This window comes from Benincasa hispida, chromosome 9, assembly GCF_027475165.1.
Source record: "Benincasa hispida cultivar pf3 chromosome 9, pf3_genome.v1.1, whole genome shotgun sequence".
In the NCBI taxonomy this organism is placed as follows: Eukaryota; Viridiplantae; Streptophyta; class Magnoliopsida; order Cucurbitales; family Cucurbitaceae; genus Benincasa; species Benincasa hispida.
In genome coordinates this window covers 13,404,901-13,427,447 of record NC_143486.1, presented here as the reverse complement: position 1 = coordinate 13,427,447, position 22,547 = coordinate 13,404,901, and the positions used below count along the sequence as shown (strand labels likewise).

General features: G+C 33.8%; 1 protein-coding gene across 1 annotated transcript; it reads left to right on the top strand.

Moving 5' to 3' along the window:
- The first annotated feature begins 3,938 nt into the window (after positions 1–3,938).
- On the top strand, positions 3,939–7,366 carry LOC120085421 (zinc finger protein WIP2-like). The gene is made up of 2 exons (XM_039041382.2): positions 3,939–4,589; positions 6,647–7,366. The coding sequence occupies exons 1-2, from the start codon at positions 4,152–4,154 to the stop codon at positions 7,097–7,099; spliced, it is 891 nt and encodes a 296-aa protein (XP_038897310.1). The 5' UTR covers positions 3,939–4,151; the 3' UTR covers positions 7,100–7,366.
- The last annotated feature ends 15,181 nt before the right edge of the window (positions 7,367–22,547 follow it).

Sequence of the window (22,547 nt, the reverse complement as noted above, 5' to 3'; positions counted from 1 at the left end):
TTTTATCTTAGACAAACTAATATAACTTAATGATTAAGGTATTTCTAATTTTTCCAAAAGATCGTACATTTAGAAAGGTAAATGTTAAAAATTATGATAATCCAAAATAATCAAAATGGTAGGGTATAATCTCGGGTTCTATTAACTCTTACATTTATTTTTTGTTGGGTTTAACTACCATTTTATAAATTTAAATTAGTATGTTATGTTGGAAGTAACTAAGTCCGAAATAAATATTCTCAAATACGTCTTTGAATATGAATCAACAATATTTAATCAAACCTAACAAATTGTCGAATGTCCCAATTTTCTTCCTTAATTCCTTATTCACATTTACTTTTAATCATTTCTAATAGTTAATATTAAAATTGACCGACGATAAACTTATATTTGACATCTCAATGAATACATAAAAAATTCAACGACAAAACTTAAAATAAGATAAGGGTTGTGTTCAAACATAGAAAAAAGAATCAAAATATTTACAAAATATAATAAAATTTTAGAATTATCAATGATAGACACTGATAGAATATTTATCATTGATAGTTCTAAAATTTTACTATATCTTATAAATATTTTTATCAATTTTACCATTTGAAATAATTTCTCATCAAATAAAGTGTTGAATAAAATTAAAAGAAGCAAAAGGAAAGAAAAATCCAAAGGCATACGAATGGAAAAGAAAGGTGATGGGCTACAAGAGGTATAAAAATATTATAGGATGAAAAGACTTAACATAAAAATACATGTCTGAAGCTTGTCAATGTCACTTCGTTAACTCAAAAAAGTGGATCCCCATAAGAAAAATTAAAAAAAAAAAAAAAAAAAAACTCTAATATAATTTGCATGAAAATAGATTATAAATATAATAATAATAATAATAATAATTCAGAAGGGGAAAAAAAAAAAAGATTTGGGAAATTTGATTGATTGATTGACAATTCAAAAAAGCCTCTTCATTACCTTTAACCTTTCTTTCTTTCTGTCCTGCCATTTTCCTTCTTTTTTTTTTTCACAGAAAAGAATATCTTTTTTAAAAAACTATTAATGTGTCTCTCAGAAATCTTTGCATGTAAAAAGCTAAAACCATGAAAAAAAAAAAACACAATGGCCAATTTAAAATAATATAGAATTTTAAATAATAATCGATGTGGGAAACATTAAACACGACAATCCAAGCAAATGCTGGGATTGGATTTGGCTGATAAGAAATATGAAATAAATAAATTCTAATATATATGTGTGTGTTTTTTCTAAATTAAAACAGAATGTTCTCTCTTTCTTTCTTAATTAATTAATTAACTAATTAATTAGTTTATTTTTTTGTTTTTTTCTCTCTCTCTTTCCCAATCTATCAGGGGACAAGCAGCATGTACTCTCTGACGTTGTCTTTTGGCTTTTTTCTTCTATCTTTATTTACATTATTATTATTGTTATTATTCCTACTTATTACCAGCCATATAATATATATCGATAAATAGGTTAATTTCATGTTTAAAATGTCAAGATTTTAATTTTATAAAATTGTCGTCAATAAAATTTATGAATATTTAAATTAGTATGTGAACGTTTTACATTTTATTAATAGGCAAAATGTTTATTTATTTTATGTTATATTTATATTAGTGATATTGTTTTTATTTATTTTCTTATGATTTAATGATTATTGATTTATCGTTTATGTCGATGTTAAATCTATGGAAGTAAAAATATTGATGAAAATATCAATATGTCAATGAAAATTTAATACCATGCATATATTGATAATAGATTAAAATTTCATTTTGATCATTATATATTTTAGATTTTCTTGTTTTATTTTAGTTCATGTATTTTCAATTTTAATTGTTTAATTTTAGTCCATATAATTTTAATAAATCTTATCTTTAGTTATTTAACATTAATTTTTTATTGAAATTTGTTAAACAATAACAATTTTCTTAATTTAAAATGGGTGTTCATACAAAACCATTTCTTTTGGAAAATATTTTCAACCAAATACTAACCCTAATTACTATTACGGGTGATAATCGGTTCGATTTTTTCAATTTTGAAACCAACCAAAATCCACACCGAATCAATTGATTTTATAAAATAGAGAACCAAACCGATGTTCAATAAAGAACAAAACCAATAGTATGGGATTTTGATTGGATCGGACCTGTTGGTCATTTTCCTTATTCTTCTTCCATTTTTTTCAATTTTATTTCGGTCTGGGCTATTTCTTTTTTGTAGATTGAAATTAGGTATTTTTATTTTTTTAAGATAATAATTGGATCTTTTCTAAATAGTAAATATACAATTACACCCTAATAAGTAAAGGACTAAGAGTAAAAGTGATAATATAATCCATCATTCATCCGACAAATGAAATACTAATAATACATTATCAATCAAAATTTAAGTGTATATATATTATTGGTTCGGTTCGATTTTGATTGGTTTTTCAATTAAAAAATCAAACCGATCCAATAATTTTTTTTTTCAAAGACAAACCAATTTGTCCAATTTTGCACTAAAAAGTCAAACAAAATTAACTGATCAATTTGAATTAGTTCGTTTTGTTAGATTTTTTGTTTTTTATTGCACTCCTTGTTATTACTAATTTTAAGATGGATTGAAAATATAAAAAATGAAAATTGAATAATTAAAAAAAAGAGATCAAACCAAAACAAAACTCAAATTTAGGGATCAAAATGAAAATTTTAACCTTAATAATAATAATACCCTTGTGATTTATGTTCTCTTTTTTTTCCCTTTTCCTTTTTTGCTTCCACTTTGCAGGGGGTAAAATTTTTCACTTTCCTCAGTCTATCTCAGCTTTCTACTTTCTTTCCTTTGCTTCAAATGTTAATAGTAGTTTGGAACTCAAGTTTGATTTTTTTTTTTGGGATTTTGTTAGTACTATTGTGTTTGTTTAGTTTTGGTAACTTTTAACACATAACCTTCAATTTTGTATTTAATATAACTAGCCTTTTATTGTTAACTGTATAATTATCTTGACACACAGTGTTACCAAATAAATTAACACATAATTTTACTTTGATTGAGATCATGAATTTAGTTTTTAAGCTCCGTTTGATAATTATATTGTCATTTTTATTTTTTTCTGTTTTTTTATTTTTTATTATTATTATTTTTTAAATATGTTGTTTCCTTGTGATTTTTTTGTTACGTTCTTTCAACTCACTTGAAAACTTAATTGAATTATAAGTTCAATTAAAAAAGTTAAAAACTATTTTTTTTAGTTTTCAAAATTTGACTTTATTTTTTAAAGGGTAGGTGACAAATCAATAAAATTACATGTAGAAGTAATAATATTTATAAGTTTTTTATAATCAGAAGACAAAAAAAAAAAAAATGATTATCAAACAGAAGCACAGATTTTAAATTTGTATTTATTTATTAAAATACACTTTAAAAAGTTTGTAATAAGCATTTTTGCCTGTCTGAGATCATGTTTGTTAATAAATATTTAAGGCTAGTTATTTGATTTTTAGTTAATTTAATCCTTATTCCACCCATTAATTCAAATTTAATCAACCCCCAATGTAAAAAAAGGTCCATAAATAATACTACCAACAAGCATATGTGTAAGCAAACAAAATATCTATAGAATAGATCTAATCTCAAAAAAAAAAAAAAAAAAAAAAACTAATAATGGATTGAACAAAGACCTAAAAAAATTGCACAACCTAAAAAAATGATATAATTGCATAGACTAAATAGACACATTTCAAATATTAAATAGATTGTTGGAAAAACGACCGAAAATCCATCGTGATCAACCCTAAGCTTTACTCAAACATTTTAAACAGATTGTTTGAGACGTTTTTTTTAATGAAATAAAAATATTCAATTTGACAATATCATACCATCGTAAAAACGTGTAGATTTTGTTGTCTTTTAAAACAGACACAACTCAAGGTTTAGACAAACCACCAAACTTAAACCTGCATCAAGAACATCACATCTCTCTCTCTTCTTCTTTTCTCTCTCTCACTTCTTATCAATATATTACACTGTACTCCCCAAAGTACACAAAAGCCTAACACTCAAAAAGCATACCCCCAAAAAAAAAAAAATTGCAAAAAAAAAAAACCCTTGAAGCCCTTTTTTCCATTTTGCAATTCCCTTCATCCAAAACAATGACAGACCCAAATTACTCCAATTCCTTCAACTTCATCCCTCTGCCTCCAAATTTCCCCTTTTCCCAATGCCGCCGCCCTCTTCCTCCTCCTCCTCCTCCTCCTCCGCCGTCCTCGCCGCCGCAAGCCCTCCCTCTCCTCAACACCCTTTCGCCGGATACCGCCGATCATCCCTCCTCCACCACTTCCAGCTACGATGACGAATCTGCTGCTCTGGCTCTTGACTTCAGCCTCTCTTGCCCTAGCTCTGATCTAGACTCCTTCTCGCCGGACCCCGGCACCGGGAAAATCCTCGACGGCAGGATTTCCGACCATCCTTTGTCGATCTCCTGCAAGGGTCAGTTCTGGATTCCGACCCCATCTCAGATCCTCATCGGACCTACTCAGTTCTCTTGCCCTCTTTGCTCTAAAGCCTTCAATAGATACAATAATCTGCAGGTAAACAATTTTCAATTCTTAATTATTTTTTTACATTTTTTTAAACCCATTTTTTTAAGTAGTTTGATTCGTAATTTTAATGATGATTTTGTGTTCTAATTTTGTGTATTGGGGTTTTGATTTAACGGTTTTAGAAATGTTCTTTGTGTCTTTCTGATGTACTTAATTTGCAAGATCGAGTTATTGCATTGAGACTGTGAGTGAGTTTTTTTTTTCTTTTTTTCTTTTTTTGTGTGGGTTTAATTTGCTTTTTCAGTCTGAGAATTTGAAGTGATCTGCTGCAAAAGAACTGTTTGACATTTATTTTTATTTTTTTTTGGACAGAATGGTGAAGAGAAGTAATTATGGGAAAAGGGTTTTTTTGGGTGTTTAAAAAAGTTTAAGAACTTCTCTAAATGGGGAAGAACTGATGAAGGATTTTTTAATTCTTCTTTGGGAATTTAAGATATTTGAATTGAGTTGTATAGATTAGAAATGTATTGAATAAATGAGCTTATGGGAATTGGTTTCTTAGAGGTAAAATGGATTTGTTTTGGTTAATTTGAAATTTATGCTTTGGCGAAATTGTGTTTGTTTAATAACATTTTTTTTTGGTAGTTAATTATATAAAGAGTTCTTCAAATCTTAGTAAATAAAAGAAAAGAATAAAAAAGTTGTTTTCTCTGGGTTTGGAAATCTAGGTGAGACTTCCAAAGGGGCTGTTAGTAAAATAAGATTATTTTTTAAAAAATGTAAATAAGATTAATTTTTTGACAGCAGAAACTAAGATCGTTCTTGAATATATATATATATTTGTAGTTCTTTCAGAACATGTTTAAGTATTAATATATATATTTCTTTCTTCACGTTTTCTTTACTATAAATGTTTTTTATTTTAATATAAAAAAGAACATTATTTCCAGATTTTCATAATATAACATCGATGATTGCTTTTTATATTATTATTTTTATTATCTTCTCATATTTTTCATATATTATATCAAAATAATATTAAAGAAAAGGTCTAACTAAACATTTTCTTCAATTTTCTACTTTTAAATAACAACACTTGAAGGTGTCTTCTTTATAAAACAAAAATCAAGAATAACAATAACACGTTTTCGTCTTCCATTTCACCAATAAGAAACAAATATATAATAATTATTCACTCATAAACATACATATTAGATTAATTATTGTTCATAACAATAACCTAAAACTTACAGTTAATTATGTGTCATTCAAGTAATTATTCATGACAATAAAGTATACACTATTACTAAATCTTCTATTTTGGTTCGTCTCGATTCACATACTTTCGACTTTGACTTTATATCATTATAGGGTAAGATATCTAATTAATGAAGAAGTGACATGAATAAAAAATGAAATTGAATGGATAAAAAATAGTTAAAGTACAATGAGACCAAAATGAAAATGGAACCCACAAGTACGACAAAGTAGTATGAATTACTGAAGTAGTATTTATTTTTTTGTGAAAAATTACCTTTTCAGTCTCCAAGTTTTAAAGGATAAGTGTGTTTAATCCTTCGGTTTTCAAAATGTGTTTTTTTTAGTTCTCAAGTTTTTAAGAATAGTTACATTTAGTCTCTGAGTTTTAAAAATATACCTTTTTAGTCACTGAGTGGTTTAAAAGATCAAAGTATTTTTTAAGAAATTTTCTAAACAATTAGATTGCATTAAAAATTAGAAAAAAAATTAGATAGAAGAGATAATTCTCAAAAATTATTTTTTTAATTCAAAAATGTCGTATAATTACTTAAAATAACAAAAAAAAACTATCTTAGAGACCTCTTAAACATGCTTTTAAAAATTTATGGGCTAAACTTAGCGATTAAACACACTTACTTTTAAAAAACCTAGAGACTAAAAATGTATATTTTGAAAACGAAAGGGCAAAATGCACATATTCTTCCAAATTCATTGACTTTAAAAGTAATTTTTATTTTTTCTTTTTCTTTTGATGGATTTTTTTTCTTTTTAAGTATTGTAGTTATAAATCTTTATCAACTTAAACTTTTGAACTAATATGGATATCATAAAATTGTACAATGTAGATGCATATGTGGGGGCATGGTTCACAATACAGGAAAGGACCAGAGTCACTGAAAGGAACACAACCAACCGCAATGCTAAGGCTGCCATGCTATTGCTGCGCCGCCGGCTGCAAACACAACATCGACAACCCTCGCTCACGCCCACTCAAAGATTTCCGCACCCTCCAAACCCATTACAAGCGCAAGCACGGCATCAAGCCTTTCACTTGTAGAAAATGCACCAAAGCCTTCGCCGTCAAAGGCGATTGGCGAACTCACGAGAAGAATTGCGGCAAGATTTGGTATTGCTTTTGTGGCTCTGATTTCAAACACAAACGCTCCCTTAAAGACCATATCAAGGCCTTCGGTCGTGGTCACGGTGCTCTCGGCCTTGACTACTTTGATGACGATAACGAACCCTCTCCTGAACCCGAGCACCAACCGCAACATGGCCTCCTCGTTCACCTCCATTAATCACGTATATCGTTCTTTTTTGTTGTGTTGTGTGTGATTAAATAATGCAGTGTTTGTCGTTATTGTGTTGTGTATATGATCACCGGTTATGTGAAGAGGGAGTTGAGATGGGACTGTCATACAAAGGTGCAAATTAAAATACTGATTTAGTTGTAAAGTTCTTGGATATGTCAATTTTTAAGCCAATTTATAAGGCTCTCCCTCGTGCTCTTTCTAAATTTTGTGTTTGTATGAATGAACGAATTACACTTAATGTTTGATGGTAAATATGAAATCTTCCTCCACAAAGATCAATATTATTTTTACAACGAAACAACGTTTAACGTTATTTCATGTAGTTGTGTAATTTTAATAGGTTGATAAAATTATATATATTTCCACCTCTTCCATAAAATGTAATGTTTGGCTTCTATATAAATTAAAGACCGCAAAGTTTCATATTAAACTATAACCTGTTATGGGGTTAATCGGAGAAATAAGGTGGTTTTTTTTAAAATTAATCAGTAAAAAAAGTTCATTTCAAACTATTTAAGAAAAATGGGTGAAAATTTTGTCTTTATCAAAACAAGTCTCTTGAGATGCATTCTACCATTTTTTTAGGGGTAAAAACTGAATGCGTCTCTTTCGAAGACTCAATTTATTTATTTTTTTTTAAAAAAAGAAAAAAAGATATGAATACGTCTGTTGAGCAGACACATTCAATATAAAAAGAAAAAAAATTGATAAGGACATTGACTTTTTTTTTTCTTAAAAAAAATAATTCTTTTAACCCTAAAATTAACAATCGAAATTTTTAGTTATTTTAACTTGAACAATAAAAATTTTAATTCTTTTAACATAAAATTAACCATCTCAGTAGCCTTGTTTTTTTATAGTGAAAATAATGTTAACTTCATTTTAATTTGATATACACAATGATCTTACTTTGATTAAAAATTTATGTTCTTTGATTAATTTGATATATTTGATATTAATTTTAATAATGTTCAATTCGTTTAATTACAAACCATTGTTATTGTATTTTATATATAATGAAAATAATGTTTAATATTTATAAAGTTTGTATTTTGTTCCAAAATATCTTTTCAATATATATACATTTTTTTTTTAAAACGGTTATAGCTAATATTTATGAAATTTGTATTTTGTTCAAAAAATAATCTTAAAACTTTTAAAAGCTCCACTAATACCTTTAAACCAACCAAAAAAGTATATATTTCAATGATACCTTCACCAACCTTTTCTTTTTTTGAAATAGTTAGGAACTTATCTAAAAACATGGATATTAATGTTCAGCCATTGCATTAATAATTTTCAAGGTTCTTTGATTACAAGTACAATGTTCTTATTCATGACTAGAAGAAGATCCTCTATTACGCCTAAATCAATCTTGTTGAGCCACATAGAATCCATGATCACCACGACTTCTTACACTTGATGATTGACCCTCCTCTGTAAAATGTATACCCTCGCCATGATGTCGGTATGTCACATATTGATCATGGACATCTCAATGAATATGTGATGTTTGCGCTTCTTTCATACTTAGTGTACTAAGAGTTGTTGGAAAAATTCAAACGTTGAGGAGGATGACATCATGAAACTATGTATAGAATGATCAAGTAGGATTGGTGGATATTCATTCTGAATATTAGGCCGGATAGAAACATCCTGATGTCTTACTGGACCACCTTGTTCTTCAATTGGAACATCACTATCAAAATATCGTACTTGATATATAGAGGTATATCTACGCAAAGCTCTTGCAACAGATAATGTCATATTTGGTAAATTAGATTGAAAATGAATTGAAAAACAAGTTAATGACTTAAAAAATTATATTGGAATGCAACTAAGCAATAAAATTAAATATTTCTAGTAAATAATAAACTCATACCAACAAGCGATAGGTTGCTCCTGCTTTTATTATATATCATCTACTCACAGTGGAATATCATTCAATATATCCATGCGCAATATCTACATCGTGGTCAACAAGAGGTCCATTAACAACCAAATTGGAATTTGTGGAGCCAAATATGTAACCCAGTCTCGCTCATGCCTACCTAGTACATCGTGTGAATGGAGTTGAGTGTCTGTATTGCAAGGTTGTAGAATTTGTTACAACATCCTAAATTGACGCATCAGACGATCTAGGTAATGCCACTCCACAACATAAAAATATATGAGTCGACATCTAGATTTCCAAATCCCATTACCATCGAGACAATATGGCAGCAATAGTTGGATGTGATGGTTATATGACTCCCAAATAATCGACATGCATATGTGTTAAAGTATGAGTGAACCAAAAGATTGAAACATTATTAATATATAATATATAAATGAATATAATATTAATTATGAAGGGATTTGAATTCCCTAAAGAGGAAGCAATTGAATATGTTATGTCTCTAATTTCGTTTTACAGAACATTACAATGCAGAGGATTGAAACTAACAAGATAAACCAATTTAATCTTAAACATGCTTCTATTATGAAAATACAAAGAGGAAAGGGAAGGGATATCACATATCCTTGTAGTATCATCTTCTCGCTTCCGCTCTACAGCATGAACACGAGCAAGATCTCTACTGCCTCTCTCCAACTCGACAACTCAAAGAACACAGCAGCAACAATGGGGACGCACCACAACGTCTTCCTCATTATTCTCAAAGTGATGTGGGCTTTTCTGTATTGATTTTTGTGAAGGGAGAGTTTTCTTGGTTGAGATATTTACACAGAGAGACGGGGATGAAAATGGATTAAGAAGATAGTAATGATGAAAAACTGAGCCTTAAAAAAACCCCTCACTCTGTGTTTCACGTGTATGAGAGAAAAAGGAGTTGAGGAAGTTATCAACATAACTCCTTCCCTTTCTTTTATTTTCAAAATTCAAAATTGAAATATAAATAATAATGATATATATTAATTAATTTAATATATATCATATCAAACCACATGTTATATCACATATAACATATAATAAAACCAATAATCAATTATTCTCTCATATAACCTATAGTATTAATATGAATCATATTCATATTAATTTTAACCTATAGTTTTTATATGAATCATATTCATATAATTAATATTTGAATCGTATTCAAATATTTATTTCTCTCATTAAAACTTTATATTATAATTTATCGTATGCATTATATTAATTGTATCTTATACAATTAATTGCCTATAATTAATTTGAACAATTTAAATTAATCCAAAATTAGTTTGATTCTCATTAATTATTATTGAGATAACAATGGGACCTTATGGATCTATAGATTGAAGCTCCAATGATACTTGATTAATTAACTAAACTCTTTAATTAAATTAATCAACCTTCATTAACTGTCGATCACTCCACTAAAGACCAACCGCTGCATTCTTAGCACTATAGATATATTTTCTGTGTCCATTGGATATAACCAATCAATAATGCATTTCTTCACAAATTGCTCATAAGTACAGTTGGGTCAAAATTATCGTTTTACCCATGTAGTTGCATCTAACTCCTTAAGTACCATTGATCTCTCTAATGAACAATTTGAAGGAACTCGTATGAGGAGAACCTTGAGCGGAAGCTCGAATACAAAGTTTAAAGTAAACATACAAATAGATATGTATTTAAATTAAACTACAACATGCTTTTTAAATGAAAATGGGTTTCAAAAAACCTCACCTTTAAAGAACCTTTCTTCGTGTTTCCCTCGAACAGTCACGAACAATATGAAGACCTTCTTCAAGATAGATTTTTAACCAAAATTGGACACAACCACAATGCTACCTTGGTATTCTCAGGGTGAGAACCCAGAAGTGGTGGACTCTGACTATTTTGGTTTAGAGGGAAAGTTTAGGTGAAGGAGGAAGAAGATTGAGAATTCTCAAGACAGGCTCACATAACTTTTCTATAATTTCTCTCAATCGTTCAACACTCTTGCAAACGTAAAGGAAAAGAAAAACAAAATTTCTTTTTATTTCTTTTGCCATAAAAGATAACCACCACCCATTAATGTGGGTGGAGAGAAAAGATGGGGAAGAGATTTGTAACTCCCTTCCATATTATTCAAAAAATAATAATATAATATAAATAAATATGTTAACTAACTTATCATATTATATTTATATTAAATTATATGTTATATCAAATATAACATATAACCTATAGTTTTAATATTGTATCAATACAATATAAAATATAGTTTATTTTCTCTATTTTATGACATTTAATATAAATCATATTTATATTAAATTTAACAACTATGAATTACATTCATAGAAAATATATTTCAATCTCATTCAAATATTTATTTCCTCTTATTAAGCTGTAATGTATCAAATACATTATGACAATTATATCATATATAATTACAACGATTTAATTATATCATATATAATTAAATTCCTCTATTAATTTGAACAATTCAAATTAATCCAAAGACTGATTCCCAACTAAATCCTTTTGAGCTACCAAAGGGATCTCATGGACTTGTAGTTTGAAGCTTCAATGGTACATGAATGATTAATTAAACTCTTTAATTACATTATTCACCATCCGTTAACTATCAGGCACTCCATTAAAGACCGACAACTGCACTCTTCGTACTATAGATATTTTTATGTGTCCATTGGATATAACCAATCAACAGTACAATGACCCTTGACAAATTGCTCGTAAGTACACCTGAGTCAAATTACCGTTTTGCCCCTGTAGTAACATCTAACTCTTTAAGTACCAGTAATCCTTTTAATGAACTATAGATCATAGTCCTACTATGACTAAACCTCTCTCAAGCCAGGAGAGGGTGTTGCGTCACATTGTTCAAAACCCAGAATCAACCCTTAAGGGAGCAATTTATCTACTTACCCCTGCTTCGGGAATTGAGTGAATTCCATCTTGTGTAGCTGTATTCCCAACTCCCCAATAAGACGAATCCCCAAAATGGTAGGCTTATTGAGTCGACGATCTGACAACTCTCACCTGTACAAATCAAAGGACCGCCCTCATAGGCAGGAGTTCACAACTCACTCAGGATTCAGGTCATGCTACTTATGGTTATCCTAGTGAAATGTAAGTCTCTATTATGAACGGTGGTGTATAATGAGACTAAACATTTCGTCGTCCGGTCTTATACAAACTCCTTTGTATAGAATATCCTCACTCGCATGTCTAATACATGAATGATCAGGATCAGATCATTTGTAGCACTTTACAACAATTGTAACACCAATAAAGCAGGTCATACTCCTAATGTCACCAGGATAAGGTACCCAACCTTCAGATCATTTAGGTTATCACTTAAACATGATCTACCTTTATGTCTCCACATATATGTTTAAGTTATAAAGATAACCTTGGATGTTAGTTTATTGGTTTGTGGTTAATGCAACTAAAATATCACATATTTTATAGACAATGAATAAAATATCATATATTTTATTAATCACATAAAAAGTTTATTCATACAATGTTTACAAACTATAGGACCCTACGAGATTTAGGACATCAACCCCAACAATCTCCAACTTGACCTAAAGCTGGTGGGGTGTACAATATAACCAAAATACAAAGTACATAAATAATAAACTAGGGCATAATACGCCCAGTACAATATCTCCCACTTGCCCTCGTCCAAACGTGATCTGTCCCATAGACCCATATTTTGTAGGTGACCCTCAAACATTGTAGCTGTGAGGGCCTTTGTAAATGGATCAACAACGTTGTGCTCCAAAGTTATCTTCGTGACAATCACGTCCCCTTGATGCACAATCTCTCGGATGAGATGATACTTCCGCTCTATATGCTTGTCACTCTTATGACTCATAGGCTCTCGGGAATTAGTCACAGCACCACTATTATCACAATAAAGTGTGATGGGCTTTGACATGTCTAGAACAACTTCCACATCAGTTAAGAATTTCCTGAGCCAAACGGCTTCCTTAGCAGCTTCACAAGCCGCTACATACTCAATCTCTATGGTGGAGTCTACAATGCACCCCTGCTTGGTGCTTCCCAAACTACTGCACCTTCACTAAGTGAACACTGATCCTGATATGGATTTCCTATAATCCTTATTAGTCTGAAAATCAGAGTTCGTGCATCTCGTAAGGATCAAATCAGAACCATACACAAGCATGTGGTCCCTCGTTCTCCATAAATACTTGAGGATGTTCTTAACAACTGTCCAGTGATCTAATCTTGAATTAGATTGATATCTACTAATTATCCCCATTGCATAGCAGATGTCAGGTCTAGTACATAACATTGCATACATCAAGCTGTCTACAACAGATGCATAGGGGATCCGTCTCATATCCTCAACTTCTTGAGGTATCTTAGGACACTATTCCTTAAACAATGTAACTCTGTGCCTGAAAGGAAATAAGCCCTCTTGGAGTTCTGCACCGAATACGTGACAATCATCTTGTCAATATACGACGTCTGAGACAGTACTAGCATTTTTTTTTCTTTCGATCTCGAAAGATCTGAATACCCATAACAAACTAAGCCTCTCCCAAATCATTCATTTGGAATTGGGTCGCTAGCCAGTTCTTAATTGTAGTCAGTAAACCTACATCATTTCCAATGAGTAGGATATCATCTACATACTGAAGGAACTCTTATACAAGAGTATCACTGAGCGGAAGCGGATCGTTCTAAACTCATTGTGACAGAATTAATGCACTCACAATCAAACATAATAGATATGCAATATTCAACAAATTACCGACATGCTTTGAAACTTAGACAACAAGAGAACAAGAAATACGTACAAGTTGAAGAACGTTTCTTTACAGAAAACTAGTTCTCTCCAAACGAATGCTCCTCTCGCTCTCGCTGGAAAAGTCCACTCCAGTCAGTCACCAAATCACCGTCTTCTACCCACAAACGGACTCCACATGAACACAAGAATGGGGATGAGATCACCATTAAGAACCCTCGGTATTCTCGGTTTAAGAATCCAGAAGGTGTGGTGATGACGGGAAATTAGATGTCAATTACTCGATAACTAAAATTTCGAGAACGCAATATGTGATACATGTCTTAAGTTATGCATTGATTATCATGCTTCGGTGGTCATGCGTTAGACAGAACTATGCATTTCGAATGTATGCGATGACCATGCGTTCCTGACACAAGTTTTCTTGTGCTCACGCCAAGTATAACGCGAACGCAAGTTTCCCGGGTGATCCAAGGTCGAACTCAGGGACTTGTAGCTAGATGTATGCAGTAATGTGCATGCGGCAGTTGAATAAAGAATGATGGAGGGGTTGTTAAGCTAACACTACTCCTACTCCTAACTAACAGACAACGCAATGAGAATATGCATGAGAGGTAGAGACACGAAAACTGTTGACGCGAAGTAAGTGGATGGAAAAATAGATAAAATGTGGGGATGTCTTCACTACAACACTGAGCTTGACCGCAAGGGCAACCTTAGCCAACGCAAGCTATGCGATCATGCTACACACATTTGAGCCAAATTCTAGGATGCATGTGATGTATATGTGATAGTGCTGAGAAGCCTATGCCTACCTAAACCTCTATAACCCGCTCACATGCTCTCGCCGCATGAGCGTGATGGCTGCATACCACCGTATCCTACTTTCTGGACGCATGCAATATCCTATCCGTAGGGTGCATATGCTGTGTTATAGCAAACGGAGCTTATCTCTAAGTTCCCCATTCTTGCTTATGCGTTTCAATCCGCTCTCTTGAGTCTTAGATTTGGATTTTAGACTACTCTCTCAAGTATGCCTAAATGATGAATGATGCGCTCATAAGACAAGGTAACCACATAAACTTGGCTGACGTAAGATTATTCCTATCTCTAGTGAATACTTGCTTACATTGCTTAATGCAACCAACCACTTACCCTCCCGGGCAATTAGTTGTTGTTGACTTTGCTTATAGACAAGCATTGCGTCCGCCTATAGATAGGCGTTGCTACAACTTCACACTAAGCAAATAAGGTTTTCTCACACACTCACGCAACGCACACCTCTCGGTGGTCTGCTACATGCTTCATATCTATAATCCACATGACTAAGTATGCGACACTCTAGCAATATCACTAAGTGATGCAATGAAAGTCAAGGATGCTAAGTAAAGAAGATGGAGATGGAATCGAAGGAAACACAGAAGTGCATTGAACACATAATGTATTAATTTCTTAATCCCAAAATGTAATACAATACAATATAAGAAAAGAAGAGAAAATGAAATGACCAGCTGGAAGCAATGTCTTACTTCCAGCAGATGTGTGTCAAGGCTACCGGTAGTGGCATGGAAGGGCAGTGAGCTGACTTTCTCGAGATCTAGCTCCGGTCGCCACTCGGAATGGATGAGGGAGATGAAAAACTCTCAAGCTTTCTTCTCACGCATTTGTCTGGATCTCAAGGATCCACCCTAAGGCGAACCTCAGGCGAAGACCTTGGATGATTTGAATTTCTGCTCATCGACTTCTATTTATAGAGCTTGAATCGCCGATAACATTAATGGACTGCTCTGATTTTGACATTCGCAGCGTGTTAGTTCTTTTCTGAATCTCTGCTGCTAACGCCGTGGTAGGTGAAATGTCAACATCATCTTTTGATTTTTTTGAGATATGCGTTGATGCGTTCATTCCACTAACCTTACGTTGATCCCTCTATTATGTGTTATCGTGTAGTCGCAATCAAGCAGTGATCGCATTTGCTTAATACCGCAACTCTACACGATGACCGCAATCGCTTGATGATCGCAACTCCTATGCAATGGACGTTTGCGGCTGATCATCACAACACCCATGCATTGATTGTTCGCCTTTGCGTTGGAGTGTTTCTCCACATGCGGTCGTCTATGCGGTAGATTTACTTCCTCGTTTGCGTCCACTTCCTGCGTTAGCTACAAAAATAGACAATTGAACGCATAATAACGCATAATAATGGGTTAGCCGAGATTCTCAATGCTGAATGCCACAAGCTTCTTTTCTCATGAATTCTTAACATAATTGCCGCATATTCTGCTTGAAAGCCTTCATAATTCTAAATAAAAGGCCTAAGATGACATGCATTTCTGCATGTCATGTCATCTTATGGGCTCTGTTGTATTTGGTACAGAGAAGGAGGAATAGAAGATCGTATACCACGACCAAGCAAGTGGGAGAATATCGGGTCTATCGTATAGACAATGCTTGATCGTTTAGGAAGTGATACACAATCGTTTAATAAATAGGCTGTGACCGTATAGACGATCGTTTAGTAAACGCTCGGGCACGCGATCGTTTAGGAAAGAGCTAGATGATTGGTTTTGCGATTGTTTAGAAAGAGGCGCATGTGTATACGATCGTGTATAAACTTTGAGCTATCATGTAGGCTCTCAGTTTGCTATGCGATAAGCAGTAAACAACTCGAGAGTGAATTCTTTGATCCTTTGCAAAATGAAATCGATTTTCATTTTATTCTTCAGTTAGAAAAACTAAATGAAACCTTCCACTATCACACGGTTACGGAGAAAACGCTGGCACAATTATTCTATAATTTTCCAATTAAAAATAATAAATATAATCATATTATATTCATTAACTTATAGTTTAATACCACATATAAACCATAGTCTTTTCTCCTCCACTAAATATAAATCATATTTATATCATTTTTCTTCAATTAATGTATCTCATACATAAAATCAATCATATCATATATAATTAACCAGCTCAATCATATCATATATAATTGAACTCCCTCTTGTCAATTTGAACACTTCAAACGGACCACAAAATTGATTCTCATCATGAATCCATTGAGCTACCAAGAGGACCTTATGGACCTATTGCTCGAAGCTTCAACGGTATGTGAATAGCTGGCTAAACTCTTTAGCGACGAGATCCACCATCCGTTAACTGCCAAATATTCCACTAAAGACCAATAGTTGAACTCTTCTTACCACAGATATATTTCTATGTCCATCGGATATAACCAATCAACAGTACGATAACCCTTCACAGATGCTCGTAAGTACAAGTTGGCCAATTTACCATTTTGCCCCTGTAGTTACATCTAACTTCTTAAGTACCATTGATCCCTCTAATGAATAATTCAACATAGTCCTACTATGTGTGGACACCTCTCGGGCCATGAGAAGGTGTGTGGTGCCACATCATTCATGCCCCAGAATCAGCCCTTAAGGGAGCAATCTATCTACTTACCCTTGCTTTGGGGAAGGAGTGAATTCCATCTTGTGTAGCTGAGTTCCCAGCTCCCAAAACAGACGAATCCTTAAAGTGGTAGATTTGAGTCGGTGGTCTAGCCACTCGCACCCATGCAAATCAAAGGACCGCCCTCAAAGGTAGGAGTTCCAAACTCACTCAGGTTTAAGGTCATGTTACCTATTGTCATCCTAGTAAAGTGAAGTCTCTGTCATGAACGACGTTATATAGCGAGAGTATAACACTTCGTGGTCTGGTCTTATACAAACACCTTTGTACAGGACGTCCCCGCTCGCATGCCCTTAAATGAATGATTAGGATCAGACCATCTATAGAATGTCACAACATTTGTAACTATTCTACAAACTGAGCCGCATCCGTAATGTTACCAAGATAAGGGTTCCCTCATATATCCATATACTACAGACCATTTTGGTTATCACTTAAGACATAATCCACTTGTATGTCTCTACATACATGCTTAAGTTACTAACGACAACCAGAGATTTTAGTTTATTGGTTTGTGGTAAAACAAATAAAACATCCAATGCTCATAGACAATAAGTGAAGAAAATATCATATATTATACATCACAAGCATTTGTTCAAAACTGAGTTTATAAACTACAGGATACAAGAGTTTAGGGCATTATCCCCAACAATCTCCCACTTGTCCTAAAGCAAGTGAGATGTACATGCATCTAGTACAAAACAATAAACTAGGGCACTAAGGCCCACTACAAAAATATCTCTCACTTGCCCTAGTTTAGTCGCGGGCGGTCCAATAGACCCATGCTCTGAAGGTGACCCTCAAACACTGTAGCCGTGAGAGCCTTCGTAAATGGGTCAGCAACGTTATGTTCCGAAGAGATCTTTGTGACTATCACGTCCCCTTGATGCACTAGCTCGCAGATGAGATGATACTTCCGCTCTATGTGTTTGCTGCGCCTGTGACTCTTGGGCTCCTTGGAGTTTACTACCGCATAACTATTGCCACAATAAAGGGTGATGGGCCTAGACATGTTTGGAACAACTTCCAAATCTGTCAGGAACTTCCTGAGCCTAACGGCCTCCTTAGCAGGTTTGCAAGCCACTACGTACTCGACCTCCATCGTGGAGTCGGCAATGCACCCCTGCTTAGTGCTCACACTACTTCTTCTCCGTTAAGAGTAAAAACTGACCTTGAAGTGGACTTCCGAGAGTTCTTATAAGTCCGAAAGTCAGAATCCGTGTATCCAGTAAAGATCAAATCCCTAGTTCCATACACGAGCATGTAGTCCCTCTTTCTCCGAAGATACTTGAGGATGTTCTTAACTGCGGTCCAGTGACATTGGCTTGGGTTAGACTGATACCTACTGACTATTCCCACAACATAGTAGATGTTTGGCCTAGTATAGAGCATCACATACATCAAACTACCAAGGGTAGATGCATATGGGATCCGTCTCATCTCCTCAACCTCTTAAGGCATCTTAGGACACATTTCCTTACACAGTGTAACTCCATGCCTGAACGGCAATAGGCCCCTTTTGGAGTTTTGCATCAAGTACTTGAGCAACATCTTGTCAATGTACAATGCCTGAGATAGTGCTAGCACTTTGTTCTGACGATCCCGAAAGATCTGTATACCCAGAACAAACTGAGCCTCTCTCAAATCTTTCATTTGAAATTGGGTTTCTTAACTGGAGTCAGTAGTCCTACGTAATTCCTAATGAGTAGGATATCATCTACATACAACACTAGGAAAACTACTGAACCGTTGATGATTTTTTTGTAGACACAAAGTTCATCAACTTTTTGGTCATAGCTGTATGATTTGATTACAATATCAAACCAAATTTTCCAAGATCGAGATGCCTGTTTCAGCTCATAAACGGACCAATTCAGTTTACAAATTTGTTGCTCTTGACCTTGGGCAATGAATCCCTCGGGCTTCACCATATAAATGGTCTCTTCAAGATTGCCATTCAGAAAAGCCGTCTTGACGTCAATCTGCCAAATCTCATAATCATAATAAGCGGTAATGGACAAGAGGATGTAGATCGACTTCAACATGGCAACAGGTGAGAAAGTCTCCTCATAGTCGACTCCCTCCACTTGGGTATAACCCTTTGCCACAAGTCGAACCTTGAAGGTTTGCACCTTTCCATCGGCACCCCGTTTCCTCTTGTAGATCCATTTACAACCTATAGGTCTTACCCCATCAGAGTGATCTACAAGATCCCACACTGAGTTGAAGTACATCAACTTCATCTCGAGATCCATGACTTTGACCCATTCATCCCAGTCAACATCCTCCATTGCCTTCTATAAGACAACGGATCCTCAATGTTTCCATCGGCTACCAAAGCCAGGATTTCTGTGAAACCCAGATATCGAACAGGCGAGTTTGCAACCCTTCCACTGCATCGAGGTTCCCTAAAGTCCTGAGGTGGAACCGACCTACCAGATAAACTATCATCAACAACTCTTGTTGATGAAGCAGTCCCTTCAACAACCCTTGTTGAAGTTTCTAATAGTTTCGTCAAAAAGCTCAAGTAACACGACTTTACTACGTGGACTGTGCTCTTTAATATGATCCTCCTCCAGGAATGTAGCGTTCGTAGAAACAAACACTCTGTTTTTTAATGGATCATAAAAGTAACCCTCTCGTGTACCATTGGGGTAGCCTACAAAGAGGCACAACTTCGACCATCGTTCCGATTTCTTTGGATTAGCCTCAAGCACATGTGCTGGGCAACCCCATATGCAGAAGTGATGTAAACTAGCTTTATGCCTGTTCTACAACTCCAGAGGTGTTCTTGCAACACTCTTAGAAGGAACATAGTTGAGTATATACTGTAGTCTCCACTGCAAAACTTCAAAATGAGTCTGGTAAGGAATCGTAACTCATCATCGAATTAACCATGTCCAACAAGGTTCTGTTTCTCCTTTATGCTATACCATTCTGTTGAGGTGTACTCGACATTGAGAGTTGGGAAACAGTTCCATATTCTATCAAATAGTCTTAGAACCCCGAATCCAAAAACTTTCCACCTTAATTCGATCGATGTGTCTTAATCCGTCTATCCAATGCATTTTCAACTTCAGCCTTGAACTCTCTGAAATTTTAAAAGGATTCAAACTTCCATTGCATCAGATAAACATACCCATACCTAGAGTAATCATTAGTAAAACTGATGAAATACTCATAGCCTATGGCTTGCACATTCATAGAACCATAGAGGTCAGAATATACTAACTCTAGAGGCTCTTTGGCTTGATAACCTTTTCCAGTTAAAGGTCTTTTAGTCATCTTACCCTCAAGGCAAGATTCGCACACCGGTAAAGAATTTTCTTCTAACTCCCTTAGAAGGCTATTCTTCAACAATCTCTCAATCCTATTGAGATTGATGTACCCTAATCGAAGCTGCCAAAGTTGGGAATTTTCTTTATTTTGAGTTACGACAGTTTTAAACATCTCTATGTTATAGAGGGAACTTAATGCTAACGGTCTTAGCACATACAAGTTAACTTACATTTTAATCCACCTTCATATATTTAAATTATATTTAAATATTAATTCTCCTATTCCGTTGAATTCTTAAAATTAAATGTGTAATTATTTCTCATATAATTACTAATTCCCTTAATTTTAATTTGAACGTTTCAAATTAATTTATCACACTACTTTAAAGCTAATTCATTTACGAGTCAGTAGGGGACCTCCTGGACCTACAGATCATGAGCTCCAATGATCCGAGATTAATTGGCTAAACTCATTACACCGAATTAACCCCCCATTCGTTAACTAATGGGTCACTCCACTAAAGCCCATAGTTGAACTCCCCCCACTATAGATATATTATGTCCACATGATTTAACAATAATTAGTACGTCGACCCTTCATAGGTTGTTCGTAATAACGACTGGGTCAAATGTCTGTTCTACACCCAGATTACATCTTGTTTCTTAAGTTCCTACTGATCATCTAATGAACAACTAGTTTGTGATCCAGTCACTAAACCAAAACTCTCTCAGCCCAGTGAGAGGGTAAGGCCCCTTGTTCAAGACCTCGATTCAGTACTTGAGAGAACAACCTTTCTTCTATCCCTAAATCGGGTAGGCGTGAATTTCGTCTTGCACCCTATGACCCTAGCTATCTATTCGATCTCACCCCTGAAATGGGAGGCTTATTGAACCGGCACTATTGAGCCAACCCTCACCTATGTAAATCTAAGGATAATCCCGAATAAATAGGAGTTCATAGTTAGCTCAGGATTAAGATTGAGTTACCTAGGTTATCTAAGTGAAGTAGTCAGTCTTATACAATAAACAACGTTATAAAGTAAGAGGGACTTATTTCTTGGTTCGATCTTGTACAAAATCCATTTGCGCAGGACACCCTCAGTCCCCATGTCATAACATGTACGAATTAGGATCACTTCGTATGTCGCACTCTACAACTCTTTGTAACAACTACAGAATAGGCCGCATCCAATAGTGTTACCAGAATAAGATATCCAACCTTAATCATATACTATAGGTCATTTTTACTATTTTCTCGAACTTGATTCATCTTTATGTCTCTACATAAAGTTCAAATATTCATATAATAGCCATGGATCTTAGTTTGTTGGATTTCGACTTTTATGTATGCAATTTATAAAATCAATAATAAATTTATTGACTATAGAAAATGTTTATATTCTTACAAACTGCGAGTTTTACGACATAAAACCCAACAATACACCCAATTGGACGAAAACTTCACTGGATCAATATGTACAAATATATACAATGTTGAGTTTATACGGAGAGAACAAAACATACAAATACAATAAACTAGGGAATTTTAATACCCATAAATTCTCCCATTTGCCTTAGTGATGAATATCTCGTAGACCTAGTCCTACGAGGTGACCCTAAAACACTTTAGCCAAGAGGGCCTTTGTAAATGGATCAGCTAAGTTGTCTTATGAAGCTATCTGCGTGACAATTGCATCTCCTCTGTGTACAATCTCCCTGATGAGATGGTACTTTCGCTCGATTGCTTTCCTCTTTTATGGCTTCAAGTTCTTTTGAATTTGCAACTGCTCCACTTTTGTCACAATAAAGAGTGATAGACAAGTGCATATTAGAAACTACTTCCAGATCAGTTAGGAACTTTTTGAGCCATACTTCTTCTTTTGCTACTTCACTTGCAAATACATATATACTCAGCTTCCATTATGGAGTCAGCAATAAAACTCTGCTTGATGCTTCTCCACACAACTA

Excerpts from the sequence above, each read along its gene's own strand:
- LOC120085421 (XM_039041382.2), top strand. The coding sequence starts at position 4,152 with ATGACAGACCCAAATTACTCCAATTCCTTCAACTTCATCCCTCTGCCT. Across the intron at positions 4,590-6,646 it reads ATAGATACAATAATCTGCAG|ATGCATATGTGGGGGCATGG; the intron begins GTAAACAATTTT and ends TGTACAATGTAG.